The sequence below is a fragment of the Amphiura filiformis genome, chromosome 11 (assembly GCF_039555335.1).
Source record: "Amphiura filiformis chromosome 11, Afil_fr2py, whole genome shotgun sequence".
Lineage (NCBI taxonomy): Eukaryota > Metazoa > Echinodermata > Ophiuroidea > Amphilepidida > Amphiuridae > Amphiura > Amphiura filiformis.
In genome coordinates this window covers 27,069,706-27,079,705 of record NC_092638.1, presented here as the reverse complement: position 1 = coordinate 27,079,705, position 10,000 = coordinate 27,069,706, and the positions used below count along the sequence as shown (strand labels likewise).

The 10,000-nt window shown below is 36.8% G+C and overlaps 1 protein-coding gene across 1 annotated transcript in view; it reads left to right on the top strand.

The window, feature by feature from the left end:
* Positions 1-3,990: 3,990 nt before the first annotated feature.
* The window catches only part of LOC140163606 (Na(+)/dicarboxylate cotransporter 3-like), a 6,701-nt gene continuing 691 nt past the window's right edge, over positions 3,991-10,000 (top strand). The window contains exons 1-6 of the mRNA XM_072186921.1: positions 3,991-4,107; positions 4,911-5,030; positions 5,569-5,673; positions 6,604-6,708; positions 7,766-7,863; positions 8,507-8,631. Coding sequence (XP_072043022.1) covers positions 4,951-5,030; positions 5,569-5,673; positions 6,604-6,708; positions 7,766-7,863; positions 8,507-8,631 — 513 coding nt within the window. The 5' untranslated portion in view covers positions 3,991-4,107; positions 4,911-4,950. The remainder of the gene's footprint in view (positions 4,108-4,910; positions 5,031-5,568; positions 5,674-6,603; positions 6,709-7,765; positions 7,864-8,506; positions 8,632-10,000) is intronic.

The window sequence follows — 10,000 nt, the reverse complement described above, 5'->3', positions numbered from 1 at the left end:
TAGAACTCGTGAGTGTAATATGCCACCTACCTTCGACAGAGAGCATGATGTGAGCATCAACTGTCGTCCGCGGGATAGATTTCTGATATCAATCATGATAATAATTATGTTAGCACAATAGGCTATTGTATACTTCTGGTTATATACCCTATACTGTGTCCTTCCAGCACAATAGTGTTATGATTGCAAACCAGATCAGCTCTACTTTTTAATCCCTTGATTTTTGGTTTCTGAACAAAAGAGAAACCAAAACTAAATATTTGAAATGAGGGAATGTATAATATACATACCGTTTAAAAATCAATTGTATTTCTAGTTCTGTGTGCTTCCCGAGCAATGTCAGTTCGGGGGCACTCGTAATAACCGGACGTCTCTGATTTCAAAGACGGGTCAGTGATTTCACATACGGGGGTCTGTGATATCACATACGTCGAGCTTTGTTGACAGCTCGGCACCCGATGCAGCACATCGGAACGAAGCTGAGTGTATTAGAATAAGCTTTCCTATGTTTAGAAAATACCTGTGCAAAAATTATATCTATCTGTGCAAATTCTGACAAATGGTCCCAGAACACACTTAGATTGCAATGACCAAAATCAAACGTTTTGAAGTAAAAAAATCCCAATTTTACTATCCAATTCATCAATTGGATAGTAAAATTAGCAGGCACTCAACATGCTTAACTTGGGCTAGCTACAACCCTGATAAGGCCTATACACAAAATTATTCCCACTGCGCTGGCACGTTCATCAAAATTACTTATATCGTTTGCGACTGGGTTTTGAAACTAGGGAGTATGTGATTTATGAGACGTCTCTGAAATATGATACTGTTATGTGACATGACGCTTCAAGAGTATTTGATATCAGAGACGTCTTTGAATTAGCAGTGCCCCCGAACTGATGTGCCTGCAAAACAAGCAAACAAACAAACAAATATTAAGGTAGATTAAGGACCACTAAATGCATAATATCATAACTTTATTTTCCAAATTTTCCCGGGGAAATTAGTCACGTTGCATAACCCGTTATATACGGTACAAATCAGCCTTTTTCGACGTGCGTTATGCCCGTAGTTTGTATCCAGAATCGCATCCTCTTTTTTTATATGTACACATTTCAATGACCAATCTGTATGAATAAACTGCACGTATGAATGAAGCCACATACCTCGCTGTACATCCCAGCAAACATAAAACGTTTTCAACATCATTCGCAAAAGGTTAGAAAAGGTTGCCAGAAATCGTTTAAATGTCGGGTTATGTAAAAGATATATAAAGGGTAACAAACGTATACGCACTGATTCGAATCTACCACAGCATAATCCAACACGGCCTTACTCTCAACTTGAGGCAAGACTATAGATTGCCAGATTTTTCCAAAGATCAAATCTTGTCATTGTCTTATCTCTGATCTCTTATCCGCCAATGTGACTCTTTCGGCCCTGGAGAAAACATATTGCGCCACCACTGGATAAGCATCAAAATATAATGATACTTCACAGGATCTTAACAGATTGCGATAAAATCTGAGATATTTCTGCAACCTCCAGGTTAATGCTTGGATTTATGGTTACCACTGCATTTTTATCAATGTGGATGAGCAATACAGCAACGACAGCAATGATGGTACCTACAGCACAGGCTGTAATAAATGAACTTAACAATAACAGAAATTCAAAACAAGAAGACAACGAAGACAACGAAGAGGTAAGCTACAGGCTACAGCTATGATGATATTAGGTAGTTTTATTTGCAATATGTTATGATAATACATGCAAGGAAGAGCTATTATAATTATGCTGTCAATCGGTTGGCATGGTTGGTGATCGTACATAAATATATCATAACCCAACCCTTAATGGCTGCGCCTGTTGTTGTTTGAAACGTTGCCATTTTTGCATACTCGGAAATAATACTTTCCCTCTTTGACAGACGGAGGTAAATGCAAATGTAGCATTATTAAATGACCACGTTGATAACCCTAACGATGACTTTGAATCTGTTAAAATGGAAGATGTCTCTAAAAACAAAAAGTACGTATATGCTTTTTTATATTTTATTACCTGTTTATTGCACAAAAACATCAAAATACGACGTGTGGTGCAAAAGGGTAACACCTAACAGCCACACGGCCCACAACTAATATGAACATTTTACAGAACATTGACCTGAGTATAAAGTACATACACTCTAACTTTTACAACGCTACATTATGTAGCTGTGAACAAATAGTTGAACCGTTTGTTGCACTCTCTTGATGCTGCGTGCTTTGAATAAACATGTGTACATGCAGTGCTTGTATGATATAATTACCATTAAATGGCCACATATGTCAAAATTCGTCTTTTGGTAAATTGTTAGAAGACAATTTATACAAATTACAACATGAATTTTCGGGACAAAGTGGCAAGAAATTAGCCAAGAAATTACTTTTACCAATTACGAGTCTTTTTCCAAAAGACAATTGACACCTATGGCTGCTTTGTTGGATTTATATTGTAATATAGGCACTACCGTAAAATTCCGTCTACAAGCATATATATGCCTCTAAACGAGGTTTTTTTGACACAAGAGACAAGAGGCAGACACTCTCAACAAAAACGTTATTTGGAGTTTGAACAACTATATTACTGATAAAGGCGGCTGTACAAACATGTATATTTGTAAGACCAATCTATTGCGATGTTTTTGAGAAGGGTATTGGCCTTTCATATCTTTTGTCAAAAAAAAACCCCTCGTTTAGAGGCATATATGCTTCTAGACGGAATTCTACGGTATATGCACTCAGGTTTATTCAAAGTACGTAGCATCAAGACAGCGCAACAATCGGTTTAACCATTTGTCTCAACTATATTATCCGTTGCAAAATTTAGAATGTATACATTTAGGAGAATATTAATATAAAATATGGGTATAATTGGCTTTCTCTCTTGGTGCATCCTACTTACCATACGCTCGGACCACAGACCCTAGAAAAAAAAGAAAGGGTCTGTGCTCTGACCGTGAGAACACGGAAGTGAATTTCGCAGCTGCCCTGATCATTGATATACGCCGTTCAATTTACACACTGAATGATCGGAGCCTAACCAACACGGCGCGTTTTAAACCGGTTTGGCGACACTCACCCAGTAATAACTAAACTTGTACTGTATTTAATTAACAATATTTAAAGGTTATTTATGGGGTTCAATGTTTTAGCTTTTGTAAGTTAAGCGTTTTAAAATTTCAAAATAATCGCATTCAATTACAAAGGAACATCCCTGAATTTAGTCAATTTATGCCGCACACCACCTAGTAAGTGACACTACAATACTCCAGGGGAGGGGACTTGACTTTTTGCGCTGGGTATTAAATTTGCTGCCCTTACCCCAGTGTTTCCTTAATCTTTTTGGCAAGCAATCTGACTTATTTGTCTTGACCCACAAACTACATGTATTACTTCATAGTGAAATATATATCCATTGGTGGACGACGGGGGAGACCAAAAATTTAAGTCGTCCAACTTGCTAGTACAAACTTGGCAAAATGCAGACCAATTGCAATGTTGACTTATCAAATAAGATGTAACTTGACCTGACATGCCTGAAATGATTTCAACATGTTCAAAAAGTGCTTTTGAATTCAGGTACAAGAAAACGACGGGGTTCTCATATCCCTGGTTATACTTTCGTTGATGATTTTGTTTATAATGCTAACGTCATTCATTTTCTTTCATAAGGATTTTGATCGCAACCCTTTTTAAAATGGCCCGCGGCCCCAAAAGGGTCGCGACCCAAAGCTCGGGAACCGCCGTGGTAATATCCATAACAAAGATTATGTATTGGTCGTTATCACCGATAAGACCTGACCGTATGCATGGTTGCATAAAAGTATAAATGTGCATGTATTTTGTTTCTAACATAATGTTAATGATAAATTTTGTAGTATACATAAACAAGGTGAAGCTGAGATGCAAGCACCCGAAGCACCCGTAGATGAAGACGATCAAGCTTACACATTGATATGTAAGGAATCATCCTATGTGTTCCATACGCAGCCAACATTGGAGGCACTGCAACTTTGATAGGTACAGGACCAAATCTCGTACTCGCTGGACAAGCAGAAAAGTAAGACCTCGTTGTTGTATACATGTACATCTATACCTCGATACATGTTTCGGTGTTTGATTTTGTAAATATCGTTTCGTAGCTCTCATCAAGCAATTCGACGTTACGTAGCGATGTTACAGGATCAATTACCATATCGATAGGTGAAACAATTTTTGAATGTATATTGCCCTGCACTTTTTAAAAGTAGGTTGCACCACAGATATGATACCTAGATAACTAAAGGACCAATGGCAGGACGAGCTACTGGAGGAATGGCGGCTATATGCAAAATAGGAGTTTGATATCTGTGTCTGTGACGTCATTTTTTAACAAACTTTAATATGTTAGGAATAATTTTAATACGGGTGACACCATGTTTACAACAGCTGCTAAATAAGAGTGACAGTTACTGAAAGTTCTTGGCGCAATTTCGGCTTTTTAATTTTCACAGACTAATTGACCTTTTGAGGTAATTTAGTAGACCTTTTTTACCAGTCATTTTGTTTTCGTACAACAGTTGGCCCTTTGAAAAGTGAACTTCGACTTACGTGGTGCGAAACTTACTGGCCACCAGGCGCCAAGTTCTTTTTACGGCGCTTCCCGTTTCTTTTAATCGTGAGGAACCTAAATCGTTCATATGCATGTATGTCTTAGACCATTATATTATATAGCAACCAGATTTTTTCTGCATAGTGCTGTGCTGAGGCCTATAGATTTGGCATAGCACACCATAATTAGTTTTTGTTTTAATATTTGGATTTCATATAATCAGAAGTTCATAATAACATGTATTTAACGCCATCCATCTTAATTATTTTCAGTCTGTTTGGAACAGATACTGGAATTAACTTTGCTACATATATGGCGTATGCGTTCCCTGGAATGGTTATATGCTTGCTGTTGACATGGGTCTGGCTGCAATTCTTTTATATTGATAGATGGTAAGATGACGAGAGAGTGAGATAGTTAAAGCGAGAGTTAGATAAAGGGGTTGTGGGAGAGGGGGTAGGGAGATATTCAAGTGCAAGCCTTACAATTGGTTTCTTTAGAAACCCAAAATTGATAGGAGATATTCATCATTTTCTACCCCGGTATCCAAAGATCTATCGTCTGAATATCAAATAGCAGATACACCACTCTACGCTGGTGCTCAACTCGGCTGCCCAATTCCCCTAGCCCAACTGAAAAGGTCAAGAGCACGAGCGGTTACTTCAAATTACCTTATTGCCATCATGTGGTTTAATCGTTCAGGAATTCTATAGAGATGGCGAGGCACTGCAATATTTGATTGTCCCCTCAACAATATAGGCTTTTTATTCTGTTTGGTCGTTACTAACAACAGGGTAGTTACCATTGATTAGGAGCGAATAGAAATGCCAAATCTATTTTGTATATATTATTGTTATCGGCGGCGCGATAATAGATAAACGTGCATGTCTGTATAATATAATTATTTACCTGACGTTGTCGCTGTGCCAGGTGCTGTCGAGGTTTGCAAAGAAATCGTAGCGATGCGAATATTGGACAGAGTGATAGAGTGACTATGTATATCCGTAAATCCTACGATGATCTAGGTCCCATGAGGTAAGGGCAAAGTAGCTGAAGTTAAGGCTCAATTTATTGCACAGCAGTTTCTTATATTTTCACAACAATTTTTTGATCCCGAAAAAAGTAGGAATAAGTCAATTATTCAGAATATAGGAATATGAAGCAAGTTTTCGTTTCTCAAGTTTTATTGTGGTAGTGTCAATAACCCAGCCATGGTCAACACCCGGGGGGCACTTCAACTTTGGAGGTGACGCGTATATAGGGCTGTTAAGACCCCCTTTTTCAGCATCGCTGTCACCCAAAGACCCCATATTTTTTTACGAACAGATGCTCTGTCACCTGAAGACCCCCTATTTTTCCATTTGATCTGTCACCCAAAGACCCTTACAAGTTCAATTTGTACAGCAACTTTCATTTATCACTGATTTTGCTACTTATTTTGAAAAAACAAAGAAATTTGAAGCCATTTAGAACTAAAAACTTGATTTTCGAGGTTTCTGTGGCGCTTTTTCGGCTCTCACCCAAAGATTCCATTTAAAAAAAAGGTCATGTTCTGAATGCCCCTTAGTGCGGAGGTGCCAGCCCTACATCATCCATTTCATATTGACGTGCCCTCCGAAGGGGGGGTCAACATTTGTTTCACTGTCTAAATTCAATTCGGATATTGGTGGCTCCTAGCAAAACACAATAACTTTTTGGGTTTTGGTTTTGGTTAAAACGTTTTAATAACATTAATCTGAGGTTTTATTATAAAGGTCATGGAAATGTCTCTTAAAACATTTTGTATGAGAACACATTGCAACAACATTTTTAAAGCGTCAACTCTTTAAAATAATAAGGGTACACATGTAATGTGGATGTTCTTTAAGAATGCCCCTCCTCCAACCTGCAATAACATTACACTTACATGATTTTACTTTTATGTTGTTGTTATCATTGGTCTGCAATATGGTCAAACCTAAACAGCTACGCAGAGGTATTAGTTTCGATTCATGTGTGCCTTGTTGCTTTGCTATGGATATCAAGAGATCCTAAGTTTATACCAGGATGGGCGAGTTTCTTTAAGGCTGGGTGAGTACCAGGCTCGGGGCGTCGTCAGCCTCAATGCTGCGTATGCATGGACGAGATTTCATACATTCCCTCTACTCTGTACCATTTTATTTCCTCTTCTGTACTTTTCATTTGTCCTCGTCATTTTTTCCCATTTTCCTCCTCGTCTATTAAAAATTGATATGTTTGATATTCAACAGTCCTCGAAGTAAACTTTATGAATCTAATAATATATATTTAAAGTGTATGAAGCTAGCAGGAATAGCCGACGATTATTAAAAAAAAAGATTAACCTTTCATATTGAAGATACATAAATGTACACACTTTTTAAAGTACATATCATTAGATTTATTAAATATCAAAAATATTAAATTTTAATAATTTGCCATAAAATATTTATTATATCACAAATAAAAAAATAAAAAATAAATCAAATCAAATCAAAATTTGATATCAGAAGGACATTCCTCGTATTCAGAATGAAATTAGATATGTCTGATGGGCTCTCATGTCCCAGAAAAATACTATGCAAATGAAAAACCTGAACATGGCAAAAAGTGGCCCAACTCGGTCGATTAATTAAATTAGCGTTTGAACCTGCATGCTGAACTAAGAAAGAAACCACTAATGTTTTTTGGTCAGCCAAGATATTACTGATTATACTGCTCAGGCCTATCATATTTATGCCATGACCCCCTTTTTTCTGAAAAACAAAAATGCAATTGCTAATCATAAAAGTAAATTTTACGCGATGCAAGTTTGATATACGTCAAAAGTGGCCCAACCCGTTTTCTGGACGATATATTTAAATTGAGTCTGAAACTAGTAATAAAACCAAGTAAAGTTTATCAGTTAGCCAAGATGTTACTAAGATTGTTGCCATGATCTCTTTCATTTTTCCTAAGAATCGAAATTGCAATTATTGTATACTTTTAATTATTAATTATTTACTAAGTTAGTCTAAGTTTGCATATAATACATACACTTATACTCAAAGTTGGTTAAATTTTGCTCAAGAAAGTTAACTGTTTCATAGCTACTCAACACGTTTATCCATTTCTTTGCTGTGTATTATAGCTACATCAGTGATTCTACCGCTGGTATGAGTGTGGCCATGTTATTATTCGTAATGCCGTCAAAACCACCGCAATTTCTCTGTGGATTTAGAAAGAAAGGTAGATAAATCAATAATGTTTGATGAAAATTAGATTGTTCGAGCTTAATCTAAACCTAGAACTACGAGGGGTGGGGGGGTGAGGCCCAATGATTTTTTCTTGTTTTTTAATTTCGCTCTTGTGAAATTATTTCAAGGTTAGGTGAAAATAGTCATTTCCTTTTAAATTTTAGGAAAGTATAGGCAAAAAATTCTACAAAAATGCGATATAAAAAAGTAATAAGTCAGTAACTTTTGGAATATTTTTACAAGAGCGAAAATAAAATCATTGATTTTACTGTACAGGTCTCACCCCTCCCCATGGTCATCTTTAACGGCCGGTCCTACCCCCGGGCAAGGTGCTGGGGTAAAAATTTTTATCACTTAAATGGGCGCTAAGGATGAATCTACGATTAGCTTACGTCGTTTGGGCGCGCGTTTTTTGGCGACGGGTAAAATTTTTTTAGGGGAGTTGGGTTAAACAGGGTTTTACACTTCATAAACACATAAACGCATCACCCTACGGATAATGGACGCCTGAAACATACGAATATTAACATGCATTTATTGCAATGTAGAAAAGGTTTTGAAAGGTTTTCGGTTGTGCCCTTTGGTTCATTTATCGATGAAAAATGTTCAGTTTTATTTTCTTAACAAATTTAAAGGTTCCGGGAATGGACACGCTACTCGGGTACCAACTCTTTTGGAATGGGATGTTGTTGGTCAGAAAATGGCTTGGAATGTTTTCTTCTTGCTTGGTGGTGGATTTGCACTGGCTGAAGCAAGTAAAGTAAGTACAATTTCTCTATGTTTACACGGTAACCATATCAATTTGCATGTACAATTTACAGGCGAAAACAATAACCTTTTGCACAAGATTTGCAATTAAGAATTGGCCATTGCTCATTCTAATGAAGCTGGTATATGGCTAGTATAAGTGTGCTCTTTCATTTAATGACATAAAATTTGAAAAATATTGTAAAGAACCCTTGAGGTTTTGGCTGTTAAAACCTACATTTTGGTCAAAAAATGTGATTGGATAGGTAGTTTTCAACAGATTTACCACATTCGCCTTGCTATAACATTGATTATTGTCTTATCTGTTGACCTAATGCAAGAAAGTGTTTTTAGGGGGAAGTGTTAGCTTTCGTTCGATACAAAAAATTCTGATTGGATGAATGGAATACTTGAGGTTTTGGCAAAATCCAATCACAGATGTATATTTTCCACTAGATCTCACACAGCTCTTATGATAATAAAATTATGCACTCAACCGTGTAGTATAACACAGACTGCGTCGAGACTAGACTCGCTCTGCTGGAAATATCTGTGTACTCAGGTGTATCGAGGTGGAAACTGTGCGTAGATGTAATTATAAGAGAATCGTTTTTGTAGTCAAACCTTTTCAAATGTAACCGTTTATTCAGCACTTTTAGCATATACAACTTTTGGTTAGATTTTCTTTGTTATTTCATTAACATTTTTGTCCTGCTTCAGTTCATTTTGAAGGTGAAGGTGTTACATAAAGTAGGTAATGGCGCCTCCAGGGATACCTAGAATATATAAAAATCAGAAAGATTCGAGCCAGGTATACCAACTTGGTGTGGGGAACAACAACAAAGATATTATAAAAACTAATGCAGTATGTAAACCAGAATGTATACTGTTACTGCAGTAGAAAAAATCCAAAACCACAGGGATGGTAGACAATGTTAACAAAAATACAACCGACGTTTCAAGCAGATAAACTGCCCTTCCTCAGGGACAAACAACAAATATATATATATATATATATACAGGAAAGAATTGAATTTACAAGTGGGTAGCAAGCATAAAAAATAATCAAATCATAGCAAATAATTAAACCAAGGTAGCAAGCAAAATATCAAAACTACAGAGCCAAAAATATAGCATCTCTACATGAAGAGTTCGGCTTGCTATTAAAAGCAAAAGTGGAAGTGACCTTTTTTTTTCGTTCACTTTGTATTGCTATTCATCCCCCTGTCTTTGTTCCTCACACCAAGTTGGTATACCTGGCTCGAATCTTTCTCTCAGTTACATAGTTAAATAGTTAAGGGGCTTATGAGCTATCATAACCCCCTGAGCAATACCTGCCGATTGCCTCTGATTGGTCAATTACATGATATCTTCACTTATAT